The 24,337-nt window shown below is 52.4% G+C and overlaps 1 protein-coding gene across 4 annotated transcripts; it reads right to left on the bottom strand.

Moving 5' to 3' along the window:
* Positions 1 to 11: 11 nt before the first annotated feature.
* Positions 12 to 23,519, bottom strand: Relb (RELB proto-oncogene, NF-kB subunit). 4 transcript variants are annotated; one of them, XM_063252857.1, is made up of 12 exons: positions 23,202 to 23,519; positions 22,345 to 22,395; positions 18,089 to 18,215; positions 16,155 to 16,465; positions 10,125 to 10,282; positions 7,492 to 7,583; positions 7,242 to 7,373; positions 5,516 to 5,620; positions 4,163 to 4,378; positions 3,499 to 3,567; positions 3,311 to 3,388; positions 12 to 676 (listed from the first exon to the last, which is right to left on the bottom strand). In XM_063252857.1, exons 1-12 carry the CDS (start codon positions 23,502 to 23,504, stop codon positions 291 to 293), a joined length of 2,028 nt encoding a protein of 675 aa, XP_063108927.1. In that variant the 5' UTR covers positions 23,505 to 23,519; the 3' UTR covers positions 12 to 290. The 4 variants fall into 4 exon arrangements, with proteins under 4 accessions (XP_063108927.1, XP_063108928.1, XP_063108930.1 ...); XM_063252858.1 differs by lacking the exon at positions 23,202 to 23,519 and adding an exon at positions 22,664 to 22,687; XM_063252860.1 differs by lacking the exon at positions 18,089 to 18,215 and having other exon boundaries at positions 23,202 to 23,449.
* Between the last annotated feature and the right edge of the window lie 818 nt (positions 23,520 to 24,337).

The following is a 24,337-nucleotide window of genomic DNA, read 5'->3' as shown; positions in this document are numbered from 1 at the left end:
CGAGGCACCCCAAAGCTTAAAAATTAATTTTTATTGGGAAGACTGCAAACAACCCGCAGGTTGCACAATACTTCTAATCTTCTCTCCGACGGCCAGAAAAGGCGCTTCTTTTCCTCCCCCGATTCCTTTTTCCGATCTGAAAACCCGGCTCCAGGGGAAGCCGTGGCCCCGCGCTTCTCCCCAGGCCTGCAGATGTCCGATAGGGCGCGGGGTCGGGAGTTAACCATTGTGAGCCCGAGGATGGGGTTACCTGGCCCGCCAGCCTCCCGACCCCCCGCAGTGTTCTGGAGCTACGTGGCCTCGGGCCCTGGGGACAGCAGGCCGCCCCCGAAGGCCGCCTCGCGGTACTGGTTGGGGAACATGTTGCTGCCCACGAGGCTGGCGGTGCCGCCGTCCGCGGAGCCCGAGGCTGCGTATGAGTCCAGCGTCAGCGGCTCGGGGCCAGGGGGCTCCCCGACCGCCGGGCCCGCACCCCCACCGCCAGGGACAGCGCTGGCGAGCGGCGGCGGCGGGGGCAACAGGTCCAGCATGGTGAAGAGCGAGGGCGCCGTGGGGTCGTAGGCAAAGCCATCGTCCAGGAGCTCAGGTGCACCGGGGGGCTCGAGGCCGGGCAGGGACACGGTGCCAGGGAAGAAGTCTGTGTCGGCCAGCAAGGCTGACTGCGGCAGGAACGCGCCTAGTAGGAGAAAGGTGAGGCTTGTTTGGGGGCCACTGGAGGTGCCCCATCCCGGGTCGTGGGGTGGCTGATCATCATCTTCATGTAATCAGCAAACTGTGCTGGCCTCAAGTAATGCACACCTGAAATCCTAGTCACTACTGGAGAGGCTGAGGCATGAGGATTGCAAGTTTCAGCCCAGCCTGGGCAATTTAGGATTTAGCAAGACCTTTGAGGATGTAGCTACCGTGCAAAACACTGAGTTCAATCCCACCACTGCATAAATAAATATATAAATACATAAATAAATGCTGGGGATGTTGTTCAGTGGGAGAGCGCTTGCCTAGCGTGCTCGAGGCCCTGGATCAAACCCTGCAAAGGGGAAAAAGAAGCAAACAGGAAAAATAACTGAAAGTCACACTGCTGGCCAACTGTGGCACCAGGACTGAATTTACGTTTTTGCTATGTTTTTTCCAAGATGGAAGAAAAAGAGGAGGCCCCTTCCTAAGTATAGAGAACCCACGAAATGAAATTTCCGTATCATGAGAAAGTCCTCAATCCCCAAACTGGAAGGTAGAACAAACGTCATTATAAGAGAGCAGCCAGGCATGATGGTACACTTAGCAGGCTGAGGCAGAACAGTCTTTTCGAGTTCAAGTCCAGCCTGGGCTACAAAGCCAGACCCTGTCTCAAAAAACAAGAGAGCTCAGTGGCATAAGCACCTGCCTTGCAAGCAAGCAGTCCTGAGTTCGATCCCTGGTACCGATAAAAACGAAAAAGACAAAAAAAAAAACAAGAGAGCTACACACTACCCAGGCTGAGTATTGACCCCACTGCCCTAGTCATGGTAGCAACTAAACAACACTCCCAAACTGCTTTTCTTCTTTTTTCAAACAAGACAAACATTAGCAATGCTGATTATACTTTGTCTCTAGGGGGAAAAAAAAAAACCACAGGGCTACTGGAATTCTCAGCTTCCCTTGTAGCATATGATCACGTGACCAAGTTCTACCTGGACTATGATGGACATGATGGCTGGAGCCACATCAGCCAGCTTGGACCATGAAGTGGAAACTGCACATTGCAATTGGCAGGAGCATGGGTGTGTTATGATCATGCAGCCACCAGGCCATCCCTGGAACATTTACCTTTGGATTGTGTTTTTGAGGAAAAATAAGGTTCTGTTGTGTTACTGTGGGATTTGCCGTCAAATGCATCTAAAAAAGATCCTAACAAATGAAGGTGGCATTCCTGATTTCTGGCAAGTTCTTAATCTTAAGGCATGAACTCAGTACCAGCCACTATACTGTGTAACATAATCTTACTAAATACCACCATGGACCTAAGACATTAAGTCTCCGTCTGACAGATTGAAGAAATGTCTCACACAGGTCACATGACTGCTAAATTGACCAGAGTTGAAACCAACTGATTCCAGAAGCCATGTGTCTCACCATTACACTGTTTTTGCTACTAAGGCTGTGACCCAAGAAGGTGGGGGGCTTAGGACTGAGAAAAGGAAGATGGGGTAGGGAGCTGTGGGGATTGGGTGGGAGGCTGGTAGAGTGAACTAGGATTGGTGGTTGCTAGGGGCGGGGCTATTGGGCTCGGGTTACCAGGTAGAAGAGGATGGACTCCTGGTACCACATGTGGTAGGTGCCCTGGCCTTGATGGTATTGGGATAGCTTTTTTTGCTGTTTTATTTTTTGTTTGCAGTTTGGTTTGGGTTTTTGTTTGTTTGTTTTTTGCAGTACCACACTAGGGATTGAACTCCACTGAGTTACATCCCAACACTTTTTATTTTTTAGAGCAGTTCTAAATTGCTAAGGTGCCCAACCTAAGCTCGAAACTTAGGCTCCTTCTGTCTCAGCCTCCCAGAATACGCCACACCAGGCCTGGCAGGAAACAGCTTTCTTGGAGCTGGGGTCAGCGGGTAGAGAGGCTTTTTCAGAGGGCAGCCAGTTAAGCGTGGAGCTGGGAGAAGTGACCAACCCAGCACCACAGCAGGCCTGCAGGTGATGGGGACGGGAACCAGGACCAGCGCTGACGTAACAGTCGGGGCTGGCTCCAGCCACCTGTGTGTCATTCTCCCTGCCACCTGCCTCACAGACATCACTGCTCATCTATGAGCCCAGTCCCGGCTGTGCTATGACCTGGGACAAGTGACCTCACCTCTCTGGGCCGCAGCTGTTTCACTTTTAAGATGTAAGGACTGGTAGGGTGACTGCAGACTAAGAGCACTTCCGTGCCCATCACACACTGTCTGTAGAAGAAAATATGCTTCAACCACATTTTTTATGTCTCTAGCCACAGGGATCTCCTAACCAAGGACTTAACCAGACCTGACTCTGTTAACTTCCAAGATCTACAAGACCAGGAATATTCAGAGCAACGTGGCTCTTGGCTAACATAAACTGTTAAGACCCAGGGAATCGGTGCTATGAGTTTTCAGAGGAGCCCTGGAGGACCAGAGAGATGGAGCGAGCAGACAAAGATCACACAGGAAGTAAATAGCCCAGCGGAGGCCAAGACTCCATTCAGTCTCCAGAGCCCTTGTTCTGTCTACTCCAGGGTGCTGGCTAAGTGCTGAATCACTGGCCCGCGAGAAGCTGCTAGAAAAGCAGAGGCAGGAGCTTGCAGGGAGCCAGGACCCACCTGAGCTGTGGCTGGGCAGGAAGTGGTCCAGGAAGACTGGCTTCTTCTTCCGCCGTTTGCTCTCAATGCCATGGGGGTCTGAGGGAAGGCAGGATAGAGATGAGGACGCCTTCACAGGGTGGGGTTGGAGGGTGGCCACCCCCTCCCAGGGACCTGGGAATGGGTGAAAAGGGGGGAGGGGAACACACCAGAACTGTTCAGCTCCCCAAGGACATCAGGCATCCCTCGTTTCCGCTTCTTGTCCACTCCATAGGTGTCTGTTCAGGAATGCGGGGCATACAAGCAGTGATCCATCAGTAACAGTAACTAACCGATAACCAACCATAGAGACTAGGAGATAGCTGAGCTAGCTCTTGAAAAACCAATGCAAATAAATGTCCATATTTCTTTCAGCCACCCTGGCCTCTTTGTTGTTCCTAGAACCCTGCAGGTGCGGTCCTACCTCAGGACCTTTGCACTCCCCAGCTGCATAAAACACTCTTCCCTGACCCATCACTGCCCTGGAAGACTGGCTCAGTCATCTTCCTGTCCTCAGTTCAGCAGCTCCCCATCCATGAAGCCTTCCCATCAGGTCCCTTGAACATCTCCATTCTAGTCCTGTCCATTCTGGTCATCTTGGTGAACCTCCTGAGGGCAAGGCTGGGAGCTATCTTATTACCACTGGATTCCCAGCACCACCCTATGCCAGGCCAGGCAGGAGCAGCTGCTTCCCAACACCTGCAAGCAGGCACTATGTCTGCCTGGCACAGGAGGCTGAGGCTGGGAAGCCCCAGTCCAGGGAGCTCGAGCCTGACTTTCCCTCCGCCTGTCCCAAGCACAGCCCAAGGCCTGGCCTCTGGCAGCCAAGGTTACCATGGTCCCGGGGCAGGTAGGTGAAAGGCAGCGGCTCGCTGCAAACCCCATCTGTGAGCCTTTGCAGGAAGACGTTGACAGTCACAGGTTCCAGGATCTCCAGGTCCTCGTAGGGTGGCGTCTTGAAGACGATGGCGATCTGCCGGTGCACGTCGGCCTGGGAGAAGTCAGCCCGGCCTTCCCAGGAAGCTGTGCTGAACACCACCGATATGTCCTCTGCGGGACAGCAGGGGCAGCGGCAGAGCCACGACATCAGGCCCACGGAGACCTGCCTGCTTGGCCTCCCCCAGATCAACCCTAAGATCCCTGAAGACCGGCAGCCTCCAGCTTCCACGGAGGACCTATAGCAAGCCGGGCACTGAATGTTTCTCTTTTTTCCTTTTTTTTTTTTTTTTTTTGCAGTCCTGAGAAGTGAACCCAGGGCCCAGCCTCTGAGCTGCATCCCCAGGGCTTTTTTATGTTTTTAATTTTGAGGCAGGGTCTTGCTAAATTGTCCAGGCTGGACTTGAACTTGTGATCCTCCTGTGTCAACCACCGAAAGTATTGTGATTACAGATGTGCACCAGTACACCCAACTATTCCACACATCTATGTACAGATGCTCCCTCCCTAATGATGAGGTTATAGCCTGCTAAAATACCATTAGCTGACATACAATCAGGTCAGAAATGCATTTACTGCACCTAAGCTGCCCAACATCACTGCTTCACAACACAGCACGCTGTGTGTGACACGTCGGCTATTTCTCCTCGTGGTTTCGTGATTTCAAGATGACTGGGCACCGTGGCTCTCTGTGACTGCCCGGCTTCATGAGACAGTACCAAATATCAAAAGCCACCATACCCAGTTTCTAGCTGGGTGTCACGCCTGCCATGCTAGTACCTTGGGAGGCTGAGGCGGGAGGATCACAAGTTTGAGCTCTGTCTGGGCAACTTACTAACCCAGCAAGAGGTTCCCCCTGAATGGATACTGCTCGAGCAGCACCATCACAGAGCTGGGAAGCGGCACCTGGATAACTCCAAGTGGGAACTATCTGTATGTCTTCCCCAGCACTGGCCCAGACAGCTCTCCATGCTGGCACAAGTGGGCCTGGGAACCAGCCGCCTGCTTCTTTTTTGTTTTTCTTGAGTTGTTCAGTTTTATTTTGTGTCGAGACAGCATCTTGCTACGTAGCCCACACTGGCCTCAAACTCACAGCAACTCTTCTGCCTCAGCCTCTTGAGTGCTGGAATTACAAGTGTGCACAGCTGCTATGCCTGGTTTCCAACTGCCCACTTGGGTCTGTCCCCAGAGCCAGGGCTCTGGGTGCTGCAGCCCCACTGCCCTGTCACCCAGTACCGTCGCGCCCCTCACCTTTCTGCACTTTGTCGCATAGCAAGTAGAGCTCCTCGCCACCTGTGCATGGCCCGCTCTCCTTGTTGATTCGGCAAATTCGCAGCTCCGATGTGTTTGTGGACTCTGAGGAGGAGTGACAGGCAGAGGAATACGAAGAAAATCAAGGATTCAGTCATCAAACCCTGGTGATCATGGGGGAAGCAGGAGGCAGCGCATCCTTGGTGCTGAGGTCCAACGGTGTGTCCATCCCAAGGGGACCTCCACACTCAGAGGTAATGGGGCCAGGATGGGGAGCAGGCTGTGGAGGTCCCTGGAGCAGGTTCAGGACCATGCACAGTGGATACTTCTTTCCCCATCTGGCAGTCTTGGCAGCAATGGGAGGGACCAGCCCCAACTCAGCAGATTATGTGCCCCAATCTAGCCAATCAGAGCATCCATCTCCCTCTGGCCACGGCTGGTTGATCAAAGAGGAACAAATAACCAAACTCGGACCAATGAGAGACAGACCTGAGACTCTAAACAAAAAGAGAGGCTAAAAGCAGCTGTCTTTGGGAGCCACAGATGCCAAGCGGGTAACATAGACACCTACAATGGCACTGCAAGATGACTCTTTTTTTTTTTTTTTTTTTGTCTTTTTCCTTTTTATCGGTACCAGGGATCGACCTCACAACTGCCTGCTTGCAAGGCAGGCGCTTATGCCGCTGAACTAAATCCCCAGCCCCTTGCAAGATGACTCTTAACAAGGAGGAAAAGCCAAGGGTGGTGGCATATGCCTGTGATTCTACTACTTAGGAGGCTGAGGCAGGATTGCTATTGAGTTTGAGGCTAGCATGTGCTACAGAGTTCAAGACTGGCTTGAATTATATTACACAGCAAGATCCTGTCTCAAAAAACTCAAAACCAAACCAAACCAGAACATGGAGGAAGCACAGCTGACAGGATGCTGGTCCATAATGACACATTCATCCCAACACCCCGGATGCAGCCAGACCTGAAGCACCACGCCACTTCTTGACTCTTTTTAGTGAACGGAAAATAAATGTTACTGCTGCTTTTTCCCTTCAGCTATCTCAGTGCTCTTACTTGCATCTATGAAACCCCGCATTCAGCTTCCGCCCCCCTCATTCTGATGTCTGTGGCAGTTGGTGTAGGGTGCTGAGACCCAACAGCTATTCCTCACCCCCTCTACCATGTCTGTACTGCTTCCTGGAATAGTGAAGTCTAAATAGTACTGATCCCAGAGCTCCTGGCCTTGGTCAGTGAGATGTACGTAGTTGTATATCAAGGGGATTCTGGGGAAGGTATATTTTTCATTTTTTTCTGTAAAAGGAAGGGAATTATTGTTTATGATGTCTTTTATCTGGAACTGCCTGGTGTAAGTATATAGGTGATATATTCTATCATGCTAAGAGAAGCTCGGAAGTCCTACTTTCATCAATTCCATAGTAAATGCTGATCCCCAGAAATGCAAAGTGTATTATGTACACAACCATACAAGATGGCACTGCCTATCTCAGGCCTTGAACACAAACAGGATGTCTGGAGCTGTGGCAGTAATCTTGTGCCCATGAGGGAAAAGTCCACAAAAATCACAGAAGCATCAGAGCCTCGATACAGTGGAAGAGCTGAATCATTGTACACAGATGCAGTGAGTGAGGCAAATAAAAATAAGAAGTCCTTGTTTATGGGGGAGCTTCTGACACCGCAGCCAGGACTGCTAGCACCCAGGGCTCCCTCCACTCACTCTTGTCATAGACTGGCTCAGAGAGCACAGGGTCCATCCTGCGTGTGTGTCCCTGATGGTCCCGATAGGAGGCCTGGAAGCAGATCCTCACGACGTTCATATCCACCTCCTGATGGTTCTTCAGGGAGCCGGCTGTGGGGACAGGGAGGCTGGGTGGCGGACGGGAACAGGAAGGGATGGACAGGGGGCCAAGTGCAGGTGCAGCCCAGCCAGGCGGGGCGGGGGCGAGGCCAGTGGGCGCTGGGCTCACCATTGTAGGGGTCAATGCCCAGCTGGATCTTGCGCTCAATGGCGGCCTCGATCTCCTTCTTCCGCACACACTGGATGCCTAGGTTGTTAAAGCTGTGGGCCGACAGGTGCAGTCGTGAGGTGCAGCGGGGGCCCCTGCTTGGGGTGCCCGGAGCAGGGCAGGGCCTTTTCTATTCTATTCCCCTTGCTCTGTCACTCCCCCCGCCCCAGTCCTAGGGCTTGAGGCCAGCGCCACTGCACTGAGCTACACAAACAGCCCCTTAAAATATTTCTTATTTTGAGACAGAGTCTTGCTAATCACTAAGCAGCCCAGGCTACACTCAAACTTTGATCCTCCTGCCTCAGCCTCCTGAGTGCTGGATCACAGGTGTGCTCACCATGACTGCTAGGTGTCACGGATTCTTTTATTTATTTGTATCATGATCGAACTCATGATCTTGTGCTTGCCAGGCAGGCGCTATGCTGCTGAGCTAGGCGCTATGCCCTCCAGGTGTGTTGAGGAGACCTGGGAAACTGCCTTACCTTTCCTACATGCAAACATAAGCCTCATTCAGAGAGGTAAACTTCAAATTAAACACCACAAGGCTGGGCGTGGTGGCACCTGCCTGTAATCCTTACACTTGGGAGGCTAAGGCGGGAGGATCTCTGCAAATTCCAGGTCAGCCTGGGCTACAAAATAAGTTCAAGGACAGCCAGGGTTGTATAGTAAACCATGTCTCAAAAACAAAAATAACGGGGCTGGGGATTTAGCTCAGCGGCATAAGCGCCTGCCTTGCAAGTGTGCGGTCATGAATTCGATCCCTGGTACAGATAAAAACGAAAAAGACAAAAAATAAAATAAAATAAAATAACCACCAGTGAAATTTCTGTCCTTGCACTCATCAAAGCAGCAAAGATGGAGCCACGTGCAAGGCATATATGCCTGTAATCCCAGCTACTTGAGAGGAGGATCACTGTAAATTTGAGGCCAGCCTGGACAGTTTAGCAAGACTCCATCTCAAGATAAAGTGAAAAAGGTTGGGAGGTAGCTGAATGGTAGAGTGCTGCTTGGCTTGATTTCTACTCTGCAAAAACAAAACCAAACAAAAAGCAGCAAGATGGAAGCATTTTGTGACAGCCTAAGCTGGTGAGATTGTGGAGAATAAGGTACCCTCCTGCAGCTGGGGGCTATCAACTGTGTGACACAGTGCCAAAAATAATTTCTGGGCATTGCCTATCAGCCAAGCACTGGAACGGGCTCTGAGATACTGCAGAGAATAGAAGACAGAAAATCCCTGCATTTTCTGCACATTAATAAATCATTAAAAGCATGCATATATCAGTTTACACCCAACAATTTCATTTTTTAAAGAACTGACCATAGAGAAAAAATAACATATATGTAAAGCTGCTCATAGCAGCACTATTAGTCATGGAACAACAAGCAACTGGAACCATCATAGGGGCCCATTAACAGAAGACTTAATTAACTGTGTAAGTCCACACCGTGGAATATTATACAGTCAAGAAGAATAACGGGACAATTGTACACATACTAATAGGGAATGATGTCCAAGATGACTGTGATGCAAACACAAAGAGCAGAGCCTGTGGACATGACTCAGTAGTAGAAAAGTGGCATGATATGCACAAGGCTTTGGGTTCCATCTCAGACCCACAAAAGTCAAAACAAAACAAGGTACAAATGTCAATTACTATTTATGAGGTGAGTATACCATGTACTTGCATATGCAGAGGGTACTGGGGATCAAATCAGGACCTTGCGCTTGCCAGGCAGGTACTATGCCCCTGAGCTGTATCCCCACTCTTTCTTTCTTTCTCTCTCTCTCTCTCTCTTTTTCTTTTTCTTTCTCTCTCTTTCTTTCTCTCTCTCTCTCTCTCTCTCTCTCTCTCTCTCTCTCTCTCTCTCTCTCCCCCTTCCTTCCTTCTTTCCTTCCTTCCTTCCTTCCTTCCTTTCTTTCTCTTTTTTCAAGACAGGGTCTCAGTATGCAATCCAAGCTGGCCTGCAATTTGTGATCTTCCTGCCTCAGCCTCCAGAATGCTGGCACTACAGCCCCCATGCCTGGCTCCAAGGCACATCTTTAGCTGTTTCCAGGAAAAGGCACTGGAAGCTAAAGTACCAAAGATTTCCATTATGAACGTCTGTTGTTTTGTTTTGCTTTGTTTTTTGCCCTTCCTGAGACAGGGTCTTGCTATGTACTCCAGGCTGCCTCAAACTCACAGTAATTCTCCTGCCTCAGCCTCCCGAACGCTAGGATTCTAGCCGTGCACCACCACACCCGGCTGAATCTTCAAATCCTAGTAAAGGGTAATATTTCACTAAAATTGAAAATCTTTCAATGTTACTGGAAATGCGTAAATTTTAAAGCGAGACAAGGAACAGGGCTTGCAGTTACATGGAGTGTGGAGTCAAATCCCAACTCTGCCATCAACCAACCGCCTGTGCTCCCCAACCTCAGAGCTTCCGCGTCCCCCTCTACAGCACGGGCAGAAACAGTACGTGCGACCGTGCACAGTGCAGAACCCCAGCCTCAGTTTCCCTATCGAGCAGGTGCAAAGAGGCTCTAGCCCGCCTGCCCTGCCCGGGCTCCCCTGCGTGCTCTCTCCCCATCGGGGTCCTGGCAGGGTGGGTACCTGTGCCGGGGGCTGACGTGGGGCCGCAGCCGCACCCTGCAGACGCCGTCTGCGCAGTCCTTTCCCACAAGGCTGTGCGGGTGCACACGGTGGGGCCAGTCCTTCCACACCAGGCATGCGGTCACCTCCACCTCCCGCAGCCCGCCACAGTCCCGAAGCTGCAGGAAGACAGGCACTAGTGGGGGGCCCCCCTGGCAGCCCACCCCGGGGAGGGGGATCGGCCGCCCCCGCCCCAGGCGAGACCAGGGAGGGGAGCTGACTTCTGGTCCCCACTCAGCAACCTGGGAAGTCCCGGGGATGTGCTACTGGCCCCACTGATGTCACTATCTATGTACCTACCCGGGGCTGAACCCAAGGCCTCACCGCTAAGCTGCTGGCCAGTCTTTTTTAAATGTATTATTTGGAGACAGGGAATTGCTGAGTAGCTGAGTTGCACAGGCTGGGCTAGACCCTGCAGGCCTCCTTCCTCAGCCTCCCAGAGTGCTGGATTACAGGGGTGCACCACTACACCGGGTTCTCAGGTGTTTTCTGTGGTCAAACTAAGAAAACTGGATACAGGCAGCTTCCCAGCTTCACACACAGATAATTTACTAATTCCCTGGGGAAAAAAACACACATAGAGAGGGACCTTATGCACCCCTACACTTCCCAGCTCAGATGCACCCACAGTGGGTACGGTGCCTTGCTACAGATTCAGTGTATCACCCGCAGTGCTAGGGACCAGCCGTGAACTGGGTGTGAGATTTCTCCAGATGTGTCATCAGATGTCTTAGCAATGGGACCCAAGTCTAAACTCAGAGCTGTCATCTTATACCCAGAGCCTGAAGATTTTTGTTTTGTTTTGCTTTTTGAGACACTGTCTCACTTCGTAGTTCAGGCCAGCTTTGAATTCACGGCGATCCTCCTGCCTCAGCCTCCCGAGTGCTGGGCTTCCAGGTGTGGGCGCCACTGCACTCTGCTGTAGATCACAGAGTTCTGAAGGGCCAGGCTGCACCTGCAGCAGGACATGCTGGGGACCCACAGCATCACTCCTCACTCAGCTCCACCTGACTCCGACCTGCAAGGCCCCTAGGTGAGCCCAAGTGCAGGGCCGGGTGGTGATACGTGAGCCATGAAAGTCAGTGAGAAGCCGGCATCACACTAGGGTAAGAGATTTTACAGCCGGGCGTGGTGCTGCACTCCTGTAATCCCGACACTCAAGAGGCAGAGGCAGGAGAGTGGCCCTGAGTTAGAGGTGCTAGCCTGGGCTACCTGATGAGACTGTCTAAAAAAACAAAATAAAGATTTTACTGATCATAATGGATTTCAACTGGGGTGATGGTTGTGCTATGTATACGGATGTGAAGACTCCTGCAGCTGTACCCTTAAAATGTGAGCAATCGAGTTTCAACTAAACTGCTGGGTGTGACAGTGAATCCCTGTAATCCCAGCAGTCTGGAGGCTGAGGCAGGAGGATCACCATGAATTTAAGGCCAGCCTAGGCTACATAGCACCACCCTGTCTCAAAATAACAAGGAAATTCGACTAAACGAGGAGAGAAAAGGCAGCTGTGTGAAGCCTGCAGTCCCTGCCACTTAGGAGGCTCGTCTGAACCCAGGAGTTTGAGGCCATGAGCCCCATCGTGAAAAAGAGAAAACTGAAAATTTCAAAGACTCCAGATTTTCAGATTCTTTTTCTTTAAAGTACACTACAGTAGCTAAATCTTGCATGTGGCCTATATTCCTATCAGCAGATGAGTGGCTGGAGAAAACTGGTCCCTCTATACCTTGGAGTAGTACTCTGGCATAAAGACAAATTTTAAAAAGGACGATAGGAGCAGGGGCTTAGCTCGGTGGCATAAGCGCCTGCCTGGCAAACGCAAGGTTGTGAGTTCGATCCTTGGTACCCCCCAAAAAAAGAAAGAAAGATAAACTTGAATCACTTGCAGGAAAATGAATGCACCTGGAGACCATAATGTTAAAGGAAAAAAATCAGACACACAAACTTAAATATCAAATACCAGAGCATAATATTTTTTTTTTTAGTCAGGGTTTCACTACATAGTTCAGGCTGGCCTTCAATTCACTGTGTAGCCCACACTCACAGCAATCTTCCTGCCTCAGCCTACTGGACAGACAGGCACCACTACATTCAGCTTTAAAGAATAAATAAAGTACCTTTACAAACTGTGAGCCAAAATAAACCTTCCTCCTTGAAAAAAAAATAAAGAGAAACAGACTCTGCAGAGATGGGAAGAGTTCTGGTGGTGGGGGGGGCAGAGGGAAGGAAAAAAAGAATTAAAAAGGAATACGAGGCTGAGGCAGGAGGATCACCACGAGTTCAAGGCCAGCCTGGACTACACAGCGAGCCCCTGTTTCAAAAAAAAAGCAAGGAACAAGATGTGCTATTTATCTGCACCAGTTCTCTACCCTGAACGTATTTTTTGTGTTTATCACTAGCATGCAAATTATGGCAACCAGTGCTGGGCCTCTTGCTAAGCAGCCATAGGTGACAGTCTACAGCAGCCGTCCCTGTGGTCAGTGACACACTCCGCCAGCCAATTAGCAACTCGAGGTCACCAGCTGAGTCCTGCAAGCATCAAAGACCCCCTGAAGCTAGCTTTGAGCTTCTGAAGTCCAAATCTAGGAACTAAAACTAAGGGAACCAAAGGGGGCGTGCTGCCCTCTAGCGGCCGGATGGGACACTGCGGTGACCGGCGGTCTCCGTGCTGGGGACCCACAGCAGGCAGCAGACAGGACCCCAGGCGCGGTTCTGTGGTTCTGTGGTTCTGTGGTTCTGTGGTTCTGTGGCGGGGACAGCTCCGCACACCCTCTCAGGACTCTCACGTCTTCTGCAAGTGCTGCCAGGCACCTGCGTGAGCAACAACCCTGTTCAAAATGATCACAGCCTGGAACTGAGCTGTTTTACTTTTTTTAAAAAAATGTTTTTGTAGTGGAAATTGAACCCAGGGTCTTTCTACTAAGCTATATTCCTAAATTTATTTTACTCTTTTGAGATAAGACCTGGCTAAATTGCTCAGGGTGAGCTGGAACCTGCAACCCTCCTGCCTCAGCCTCCCGGAAAGTTAGGATTATAGGTTCCCCCACATCAGGATACCCTGAATTGCCAAAGTCTGCCACCATCATGTCAGTAGACCAAGGATGGCCTGCCACCGTGGGAAAGCCCTCAGCACAGCAGCCCTCTGCAGTAGCCTTAGGTTACCAGGGACGCAAGGCTGGGTCTCGTTAGTGATGGATCTCAGAGGATCCCAAACAACTGCTGCCTTCATGGGGCTTCCCAGGGCTGTGCCTGTGCCCTTACACACAGGAGTAAATGTGCTTACCGATGCTGTAGTAATACTTTTATGTTTGGATTGTTTTCAGTACTGGGATTGAACACAGGGCCTTTACACTGAGCTACACCCCAGCCCTTTTTATATTTTGAGGCACTGGGGTCTAGCCGGTTGCCAAATTCCCCCAGATTCGCTTAAGCTTGCCATCCTCCTGCCCCAGCCTCTTAGAGTGCTACAAATACAGGTGTGTGCCACCATTTCCAGCTCTTTATTCTTCCTTTATAGGGTAATGTAGTTTTTTTTGTTGTTTTTTTCCTTTTTATTGGTACCAAGGATTGAACTCACAACTGCCTGCTTATAAGGCAGGTGCTTATGCTGCTGAGCTAAATCCCCAGGCCCCACAATGTAGCTTTTTAAAAATTTTTCTGTATTCGTTTTTTTGAAAGAGGGTCCCACCGATGAAATTGAAGCTGGCTTTGAACTCGCAGCAATCCTCCTGCTTCAGCTTCCCAAGTGCTGGGATTACAGGTATGCCCACCACACCTGGTGTGTGTGGCATTATGGATTTGCAGGGTGACTGTAAGGTAGGCAATAATGTCATAAATGTGTCAGGGTTAAAACTACTCCTTAATTTTAGGGGATTCGGCAAGCTCAGAGTCAGTGGCCTCAAGACTGATGGGGTCCCTGGGACAGAAAGTTTCTCAACTCAAAGCTGTCATGTGGCACCACAGCTAAGCCAGCCATGTGTGGCACTAAGTCCAGGCTCCACCAAGGGCCACCAACTGAGCACCTCCTCCAGCCTTGGCGAGTTCCTGCGTCGCATGGGTATTGGTCACCACACCAAAATGGGAGTCGAAGAAATTGGCCCTGACACAGCCTCCCTGAGCCTCAGTTTCCTCCTTGGAATGAGGGAGATAAACACCACAAACACAGACTTGGAGATGAGCCCACTCCCTCTTGTTGGGGATTTATAGTCCTAACCATGTGGAACTGAAGCCAACGCTAGGCAAGAATAACCCCCGGGCTGGCAGAGATCAGGAAAGCGAGGAAATACTACCAAGGGACAGCCTCGTCCCTAGCGTGGAAAGACTTCCGAGACCAATGCAAGCAAAGGACCCCACTCACCATCACCCAAATGGGGACAAAGTAGTGTCCCTGTTCTGTGATGTGACATGCAAAGAACACAGCCTGCTTCCTGGGACATCTGTCCCCCAAATGCACTCCCTGATCAGATCTGATCTGATCTGATCTGATGACAGACACAGAGTGTGGGACATTCCACGGTGTTCCCCACAATGTCCAGGTCGGAGACAGGAAGACAGACTGAATGAAGGCCCATTCAGGCTCAGAGATGCCTAAGACCTGACAGCTAAATGCTGCACTTAGTTGGGTATGGTTGTGTACCTCTGTAATCCTAGCACTGGGGAGGCTGAGGCAAGAGGATCACCTTGAGTTCAAGGCCAGCCTGGGCTACAAAGTGAGTTCAAGGCCAGCCTAGAATACACGGTGACACCCAGACTAAAGAAAACAAAACCAAACCTGCTGTATGTGATCCTAGGATCCAGGACTGGGTGTTAAACAAGACAACAAAAGAAGCAATAGCCTTCAAGGCTATTTAGGGTGGGGGGGATTAGCATAGACACTCATTAATTAACACCACTGTCTGAATGTTAAATTTCTGTCTCATTCTGGGGTGATGGTAGACACCTAGAGTCCCACCAGTCCAGAGACTGAGGCAAGAGGATTGCTACAAGTACAAGGCCAGCCTGGACTACACAGCAACATGATGCAAAATGATTCAACACTTTAAAACAAGAGCGGGGCATCCCAGAGCCCTTGACCAGTCTATGCACGAGGCCCACCATGTATGTGTTTCATCCCCAGTCTGCGAAAAAACAGAAAGAGAAAGGAAGGAGAAAGCAAGCAAGTATAATGATGATGCCTGGTTCTGTCTTTCCGTGTTCTGGGCTTACCCTAGAGTCCCCGCCACCTCGGTGCCTAGGGAACAGCCTCACTTCTAGTCTCTGCACAGCCTGCACACACTTGGGCGCTGCAGTGTAGATGGTGGAGTTTAACCCCAGCTCCTGGCCACGCTAACGGGTGCAGTAGGCAACCTGCACCTCCGCTCACCCAGCTTCGGGCACAGCTACAGGTCAGACTCTGACCAGGAATGGCCAGGCTATGGAAGAGGCTCTTGGTGTATAACTCACGCAGTCCTCCCTGATAAACCAAGGTGGTTAGTACTACCATCCATTTGTGTGGGGGTTTTTTTGTCTGAGACAGGGTCTCGCTATGCAGTTCAGGCTGGCCTTGAGCTCACTTTGTAGCCCAGGCTGGTCTTGAACTCCCAATGATATTACTGCCTCAGCCTCCCGAATGCTAGGATTACAGGCATGAGCCACCACGCCCGGCTCTACCATCCATTTGGAAGAGGAAAAAAACAGACACAGAGAGACCCAGAAACCAGCCCAGGCTGTGCGACTAGTAGAATGACAGAAGCTGGACTTGAACCCAAGTACCTGATTCTTCCAAGCTCTTTTGTAAACTAGGAGGCCAAAATGTCACTCACTCACGGAGATCCTCCTGTGTCAGCCTCAGGATTGCTAGGATAAACAGGCGTGGGCCACCGCAGGGTCTCACGGTTTGGGGGAAGAGGGCTTTCTTTGAATGCCAGCCTGGACTGGGACCAGGTGCTCCAACCCCTGCCCCTCCCCCACAGCGAGGGCAGCGCGACCACCCCCTGGCCGCGCGCGGCTCACCTCGATGGCAGGCAGTGTCTTGCTCGCCTCCGTGCTGCTCTCGCCCAGGATGCTGCCGGCGGAGCGGCCCTCGCACTCGTAGCGGAAGCGCATCCCGCGCTGCTTGGGCTGCTCGGTGATGACCAGGTGCGGCCGCCGGCTGGGTGGGCAGACCCAGGACGGGGGTGTGGCGGGGGGCGGGGCGGCGGGGCCCAGGGTGACCGTGCTCAGCGAAGCCGCCCCGCGCGACACCAGGCGCGGCCCGTCGCCCAGCCCCGACTGCGCCCCCTCCAGGCCGAAGCCGTTCTCCTTTATGTACTCGTCGATGATCTCTGCGGGAGAAACCCGACAGAGGGCTTAATCAAGGCGGAGCCCCAGCTGTCCTTCCACGCCATCCCTTCCTTCCGGAGTGAACCTCGGGGAGTCGGGGGGGGGGGAGGCTGAGCCAGGACCTTCGCACTGAGCTTGCCCCAGCTCCCCAGTGCTGGGATTACAGTTGTGCGCCACCGCTCCGGGGTCCCCCAGGCCTTTTTTGTTCTTCATTTCGAGAGGGTCTCATTAAATTGCCAGGCTGGGCTTGAATTTATGGCGCTCCTGCCTCAGCCTCGCAGTGTGCTGCAATTATAGGTGTGCACCCCTGCTGTCCAGCACTACTTTTGGCCACTGGGGCCACAGCTCTGAACGCGACAAAGTCGTACCCCATGTCGGGCACAGGCCGGCACCTCCACCTCTCTTGGCTGAAACCAGAAATTGGGGAATCACCCGATTGCTATATCATTCTCCTGCCTTAGTCCCCACAGGGCTGCCTCTCCCGGACACAGAAGGGGCTGGCCCTACAACAGCTGCTCCGCGGGTCCTACTGTTCCAGCTGGAAGGGTTCTTGTACTGGGCAACCCTGGGACCCCCACCTCCCAGCCTGGAGAGCTTAGATTCCAGGTGCTGTGTGTAGCACATCTGGAAGGGCCCTCTTCACTGCCCATGAGCCTGCACCTGCTAAGCCTGATCCATGCAGCATGTGTTCCTCTTTGTTTTATTTTAAAAATTGGCCCAGCCTGGCAGGGGCCACGTCCTGAGGCTGAGTGAGGCAGAAGGATCCCAGTGAGTTCAAAGTCTGCCTCAGTTATTCAGTGTGCTCCAAGCCAGCCTGCACAGCCTCACACAGTGAGACCCTGACTCCAAAAACAAAAGACTTCCTTTCCCTCGGTTCTCCCCACCCCCACTGCTGCCCCCCAATCACCCTCCATCCCTCAAGGACCAGCCTTGCCCCTGCACCTGCCCCACACATGGGGTTTTGCTTGGTCCTGGCCTGTCTCAGTGCTGCTCAGAAGCCTCCCAGGGCTCCCATCTCCCTGAGGTCAATGGCAACACCCTCCCCAAACTCCATCCATCTCTGAAAAAAGCCCCACACCCTTGTCACTTACATCCCCAGAGCTGCTCCTCCCAGCTTTTCCCACTTCGCCCCAGATTGGCACCTCCTCATCCTTCCCGTCTTTTTTTTTTTTTTTTGTACCGGGAATTGAACTCATAACCTCACACTTCCAGGCAGGTGCTTATGCCACTAAGCTAAATCCCCAGGATCTTTCCAGTCTTGAAGTGGGCTCTCTGAAAGGCTGACACACAGGTCTCCCCAGGCCACGTGCCTCTCATTCACCCCTTCACAGCCGTGGCCTCTCCTGAGGCATCGGGTTCATCCCTTCTCTGTCGCTGTCCCCCGCTGCCCGTGGCTGGATGCCCAGTGCCCAGCACAGTGCTGGTCCCCAGGAGGGCTCCCCAACACTTGCTGTATGAATGGCGCTCCTCACAGTCACAGTAACACTAAGGCCACTAACACAGGTGCGCAGTATCTTCTGGGTCCTTGCGAGTACAGTCCCAGGAGTCACATGGTGCCCCAGCCCCAACCCCAGCAGCCTCTGGAGCCCTCGGCCCCTCCCCACACATGTGCCCCAGATACTCACCCAGTTCATCTGTGGAGGGAAGAGAAGAGAAAGGCGAGGTCAGAGGTGGCCAAGACTTGGCGTTTTCAAGACAGATGCCCAACCCCGTGTCTCTGGTAACGTTCCAGCTTCCTCCGTCCTGGGAACCCTGCGGTGATGCACTGGGGTACCTACTCCCACCCCCACGTCCCATCAGCCCCTAACCTTGGGGACCTGGCATCTTCAAACTAAATCAAATGTCCCCCCAAAACATTTACACCACGGGTCAGGAGGTGGGTGCCATGGAAAAGCAAAGGGTTTTATTGCCAGGAAAAGCAATGGATGCCTTGGATTCTAAACAGACTTGGGGCTCCCCACTAGGCCCCAAGGTTCCTGGCTGCTGTCCACAGGTCTGAGGGCGCTGCTCTTGTGAATCCAGAGCTGTGTGCGAGGCTCCCTGGCCTGGCGCTGGAGGTGCCCACCCCAAATGCCACATTCAGCCCTACTTCCTGAGGGAGGAGCGACAGCAGTGTCCTCTGTCACCTCCCCCAGCAGAAGCAGGCCTTCCAAGGGGCTGCGGAGAAACAGAAACCAACCTCCCGTCATTGCACAGGCAGGAAGGGGACTCCTAGAGACACAGTGAGCCCAGGGGTCACACAGCAGGGAAGCACAGCCTGAACACATGCCCACCCAGCGTGGCTGTGCAGGCCACTGGCTGGGGACTGAACCTCGGAGACCTGCCCGCTGCCAGGTCTGCCTTCTTTGTGCCCAGGGAGTGGCTCCTGGTGCCCAGAACTTTGTCCCTGGGAAGGCTGGTCTCTTGCACCCCTATCACATGTCACCTGCAAAGTCACAGGGTGCCAAGGTCTCTAGAGGACATGGGGATACTGAGGCTGAAGAGAGGAAGAGACTTGGAAAATCCTTGCTAAACACCTGTGCAGGATGAACCTGGGGACCTAAAGACAAGTTTGCCTGGGGCTATTTGGTAGCTGCAGAGGCTCCATGGAGCGGAGGGAGGTTAAGTCTTGAGTAGCAGTGCTGGGTCTTGGGACCAATGGCCTCCGTTCCAATCTTGGCTCTGCTACTTGCTAGCTGTGTGCCTTGAGCCCATTACTAAACCTTTTGTGTGCTTTAGTCTTGTCCTCTCTGAAATGGGCAAAACAAACCAGGGTTTGTAGTGCACACCTGTATCCCAGCACTCAGGAGGCTGAGGTAGGAGGACTGCAATGAGTTGGAGACTAGTCAGCTACACAGTGAGACCCTATCTCAAAAACAACAACAAAGATTCCAGCAGGCCTTCGTTACAGAGCGAGCATGGTGTATATGCTTGTAATCCCAGCACTCCTGAGAGTCAGGCAGGAGGAATCCTGTCTCAGAATAAAAAAGAAATAGGAGGAGGAGAAGAGGAAGAAGAAGTAGAAGAAGAAGGGGAAAAAGAAAGAGGCACAGTAATAATGCCTACCTCACTGGGCTTGAATACTTTTCAAAATTAGTGTGTGCAGGAAGACTTTGAACCAGCAGGTGTTAGGCACCCCAAAATGTTGGCTGCTATGGAACAAGGTATTGGGAGACATGTTTCATGGGACTGAGTTATCTCTTCCCCTTTCCACGCCTTGATTTGCCTGTCTACAAAATGGGTAAGCTAGAAGGCACAGTTTTAGAGCTTGGGGTGCAGAGTTACACAGAGGTGGCTTAAATCTCAGGTATCTACACACTGATTATGTGACACTGGGCATTACCAAGCCTATTCTATGGAATGAAGTCTAAGCAGCCACTCTGGGGTTAACATGAGGATTCAGGATCACAGGTGGCAGGAATGGTGGCATACTCTTGTAATCCTAGTGTTTGAGATGCTAAGGCAAGAAGATCGCCGTGCATTCAAGAGGAGCCTGGGCTACATAGTGAGTTCAAAGCCAGCCTGAACTACACAGTGAGACCTTGTCTCAAACAAACAAACAAACAAACAAACAGGATCACACAGGCCAACTGCTTAACACAGGACCTCACTTCCATGTTCCTTCCATAGAGCGTGGCTAATTTTTCTTTTTTAACTACTGAGGATTGAACTACTGAGGGCCTTTCTTCTATTTTATCTTTTATTCTGAGACAGGGTTTCACTAAGTTACTAAGTTGCCCAGGCTGGGCTCAAACTTGCAATCATCCTGCTTCAGCCTCCCAGAGTGCTGGGACAGCAGGTATGTATACCATGCCTGGCTCCACCCTACTATTGAACATCACTAACCCTAAGATTTCTTCATAGCCTCTATTTGGCTTTATAATCCCATGTTTACTGTTTACATATCTGCCTCCCCATCTGAGGATAGGGAAGGGGTAGGGCTATCTCTGACTCTGCTATCGCCCCTATTAGCACTGTCCAGCAGAGGGCCAGGTATATAACAGGTGTTGAATAAATATTTAGTGAATAGATGATATCAGAATTACTCCCATTGAAACCAAATACCTTGCTCTCTTGACCTCAGGAACACAGTCTTAGCCTTGTCCCTCCCCAGAACCAGTGTTTGGGTCACATCTGTCCTCAGTGCCATTCCCCATCTTGTCACCACACCGCCAAACCTTCCGACCTATTGTGGAAGCTGCAGTGCTTCCTCAATGGCCAAGCCAGCAGCTGTCCGCCTCCACCATCCTAGAGTGAACCCAGAGCCTTTGGGCTGAGCTCCATTGCCATTCTTTTTTTTTTTAAACTCTTTTTTTTTTTACCGGTACCGGGAATCGAACTCATGACCGCCTGCTTGCAAGGCAGGTGCTTATGCTGCTGAGCTAAATCCCCAGCCCCAAAACTCTTTTTTTTTTTTTTTTTTTTTTTTGTACTGGGATCAAACTCACGACCTCGTACTTATAAGACAGGCACTTATGCCGCTGAACTAAATCCTTGGTGCAATTCTTTTTTTAAATCTTTTATTTTGACATTAAATTGCTAAATTGCCCAGGGATGGGCGTGAATTTTCGATCCTCCTGCCTCAGTCTTCCAGAGTTCAAGGCCAGCCTCAGCTACATAGCAAGACCCTGTCCAGAGTGTTGGAACCATAAACACACACTACCCCAACACCACACTGACCCAAGACAGCATCTCTGGGATTCACCCAAAGATTATCCTTCCAGACAGGATCCCTGACACAGCTAACTGGGGTCACAGAATAATCACAATACAACTCTCAACCCTGGGGTGGTGGTACATGCCTATAATCCCAGCACTCAAGAGGCTGAGGCAGGAGAATCGCCATGAGTTTGAGACCAGCCTAGACTGCACAGCAGAGCCATGTCTCAAAACAAACCACAACAAAAGCACTTAGGAGGCTGAGGCAGGGGTATCACTGAGAGTCTGAGGCCAGCCTGGGCTGCATAGTGAGTTCAAGACCAGTCTATACTACACATTGAGACCCTGCCTCAAAACAAACAAACAGTAAGACTCTTACCTTATCTTCCAAATTCAAACAAACTTAGGAGAAAAAACATGTCAAAGTTTGCTCAGAATTCTTTACACACTAAGAGTTCTCAACATCTCTTGCAAACTCTAAAAATACAAATTCTCAGGGCCTGTCTAATTCAATGACTGAATCAGAAACTCCAGAAGTAGGAAGGATCTGACAGTCTGCTTTCATAAATTCCCTGAGCGACTTTTTTCGTTTGTTTGGTTTGGTCTTTAAAGAACCACCGACTTAAGCAGGGCATAGTGGTGTCTGCTTGCGATCCTGGCACTATGAAGGGCCATTCCTGGGCTACATGAGTTCCAAGCCATTTGGACTACGGAATGAGACCTTGTTTCAAAAACCAAACAAAAATATGATTTAATGTTATTTGCTAGTACCAGTTATTATTATCATGAGATCACACCACCAGCAGTGAGCGCTTAAGGAGTTTCTACTGGATGCCAGATGCTGCTTTGCGAATTAACCTGTATCAACACAGCAGATCGGCTCTCTTGTAAAGCAGGGCACTGATATTATTCCCATCTGACAGATGAGAACAGAGGAGGCACCAATTGGGGAAGTGACTTGCAGATATTGGGTAGGGGGTGACAGGGCAATGGCAGCAGTAAAGACCAAGATGGCAGTCACAAACTTACTCTGCTGTGCCTCGGGAGTCCTTTTAGATGCCAGCACCATGTTACTCGCACTGGTCAAACTCTTAATTGTCCAGGAAGTGGGACGCCTAAGGGACCGTGTCAGTGGACAGGGCAGGACACAGCCCATCACAGGAAAACTGAAGGGGACTCCCGGGAAATCCCCCAAAGGCGTCTCCGCAGGGACTCCCCGACCCCAGCCCGCGCGGCTGCTCACCTGCGGTCCTGGACACAGCCAGCGGGAGCGCGAGGTCGGCAGCAGCGGGCCCTGGAGAGGAACGCAGGTCTCAGCGGGTCCCCCACCTGGGTCCTCTTTTAGCCCCACCACTGTGGTCAGTCCCCGTCCCCATTCTATCGGCAGGGTCCAGCCAAGGCTCCATCCCTAAGTCCTGCCCCTGCCATTCATCTTACCCTTCATCAGGGACTCCGTCGCAACCTGTTAGGAAAGCCCCCGCCCCTTCTCCCAGCGCCACTCTAGACTCCCACACTTTCCCATTGTCAAGCCCGCCCCTCTGCCCTCTAGAGACAAGACCCGCCTTCCTCATTCTCCAGTCAGATCCTGCCCTTCAGTTTTCAGAAAGGGCCCTTTTCCTTCTCCCGGCAGTCAGGCCCTGCCCCTCACACCTCCTGAGGCCTGCTTTCTTCTTTATATTCGGCCCCGCCCTTTTCCCCCATCCTTAGGCAGACCCCACCCCCTCAGTCGAGCCCCGCCTCTCCTTTTACGCGCCTGGCCCCGCCCCTCTCCCTCTCCGGAGCGGCTCCCGCTCCTCCTTCCCAGAGCCAGGCCCCGCCTCCTCCGCCTCAGGCAGCGGGGCCCCGCCCCCTTCTCTGCCTCAGAGTCAGGCCCCGCCCCCTCCTCACTCTACCGCCCGATGCCTCGCCTATACCACGGGCCGGACCCTTCCCCATCCTCTGCCTCCTCCCGCCCCTCCAATACGGTGTCCCCGCAACGCTCACATTCTCCCCGCGAAATGGCCGGACTCCTGTAGGCGCCCCCAGACTATCCCGGACCCCTAGAACTCCCACATCCCAGCCTCGCCCCAGACTTCTCGCCCGAACGCCCGCTCCGCTCACCCAGGGCCCCCAGCTCCGGCGCAGCGGGCGGTCTGGCGACGCGGCGACTCGGCATGGCCCGGCCAGTGAGGACGGGCGGCCCGGAGGCCGGCCCAGACCGAAGCACGCAGGCGGGCACGCCGGGCGGCCCAGCGGCACAGGCTGATGGACGTCCGCGGCTCGGGCGAGCGGCACAGGCCCGGGGCCGCGGGCCGGGCAAGACGCGCGGCGCCCGGGGCTGCGGGGGGCGCCGGCAGAGCCCGGCGGGCGGCGGGCGGGGGCGGGGCGGCGGAATTCCCCGGCGCCGCCAGCCTGCGCGCCCATTGGCCTGCACCCCTTCGTGACGTCACGCTAGGGGAATGGGAAAACCCCGCGTGTCACGTGACTTCGGGGGCGGGACCGGCCGGGAAAGGGAGGCTGAGCGGTGTGGAGGGGCCAGATGCGCGTCGCTGCCCAGTGTTGGGCAGAGACTACAGAGAGCTGCTTAAAGCCGTTCATGCCCGACCCCTTAAGCAAGCCGGGAAACTGAGCCCCCGCCCGCTCTCCCAGTAGGACTTGAACCTGCTGTCTCTCAGGCTGAAGGGAAGCTTCGGGAGGGGGAAGTTGCCAGGGCTCTGCTGCTGCGTTAGTGACAGTGATCTTCACCAAACCGTCAAGGTCGCACCTCGCTTAGTCTCTTTCATTGTAAATAAGGATGAAGACATTGAACCAACGTTTAAAGCTATGACATCAGAATGTAGATGTCTGTTTAGTTCCTTGTGTCCCCACACTCAAAACACGATAGGGTGGGTGCCCACGGATGTTCTGGAGTGAGCGAATGACGCTGTATTTATTTTGTACGGCAGTAGCCAAGAGTGCTTCATCCCGTACCTCAGCAGCAGGGAAAGGGGGCTCGTTTGAAAAGCAAGCGCTAGGACCAGGGTTCTTGGGGAGGTGGCTGAGTCTCAGGGCAGCCCTTGACTTGATCACATTCCTAAGCCTCCTGTGCCCCGGAGAATGACATCCGGGTTCCAGACTTTGGGGCATCCTCTGTTGGTTTGTGTGTGTAAAATTTTTTTTCCAACTAAAAATACTGCCTACTCTGTGTAAAATTTAGTGTTCCACCTCTTTGTGGCCCACGTGGACTCACTAGCACACGCTGTGTGCCACAGCCCGCA

The sequence above is a fragment of the Cavia porcellus genome, unplaced genomic scaffold (assembly GCF_034190915.1).
Source record: "Cavia porcellus strain 051 isolate PalLab524CR breed Dunkin Hartley unplaced genomic scaffold, mCavPor4.1 scaffold_7, whole genome shotgun sequence".
In the NCBI taxonomy this organism is placed as follows: domain Eukaryota; kingdom Metazoa; phylum Chordata; class Mammalia; order Rodentia; family Caviidae; genus Cavia; species Cavia porcellus.
This window is presented reverse-complemented; position numbering and strand designations above follow the sequence as displayed.

Coding starts and splice junctions, on each gene's coding strand:
- Relb (XM_063252857.1), bottom strand. CDS start 23,504: ATGGGCGCGCAGGCTGGCGGCGCCGGGGAATTCCGCCGCCCCGCCCCC. Junction 16,466..18,088: donor TCCCTCCACAGATGAACTGG/GTGAGTATCTGG, acceptor TTTCTCCCGCAG/AGATCATCGACGAGTACATA. Junction 7,584..10,124: donor CACGTCAGCCCCCGGCACAG/GTACCCACCCTG, acceptor GTCGGCCCACAG/CTTTAACAACCTAGGCATCC.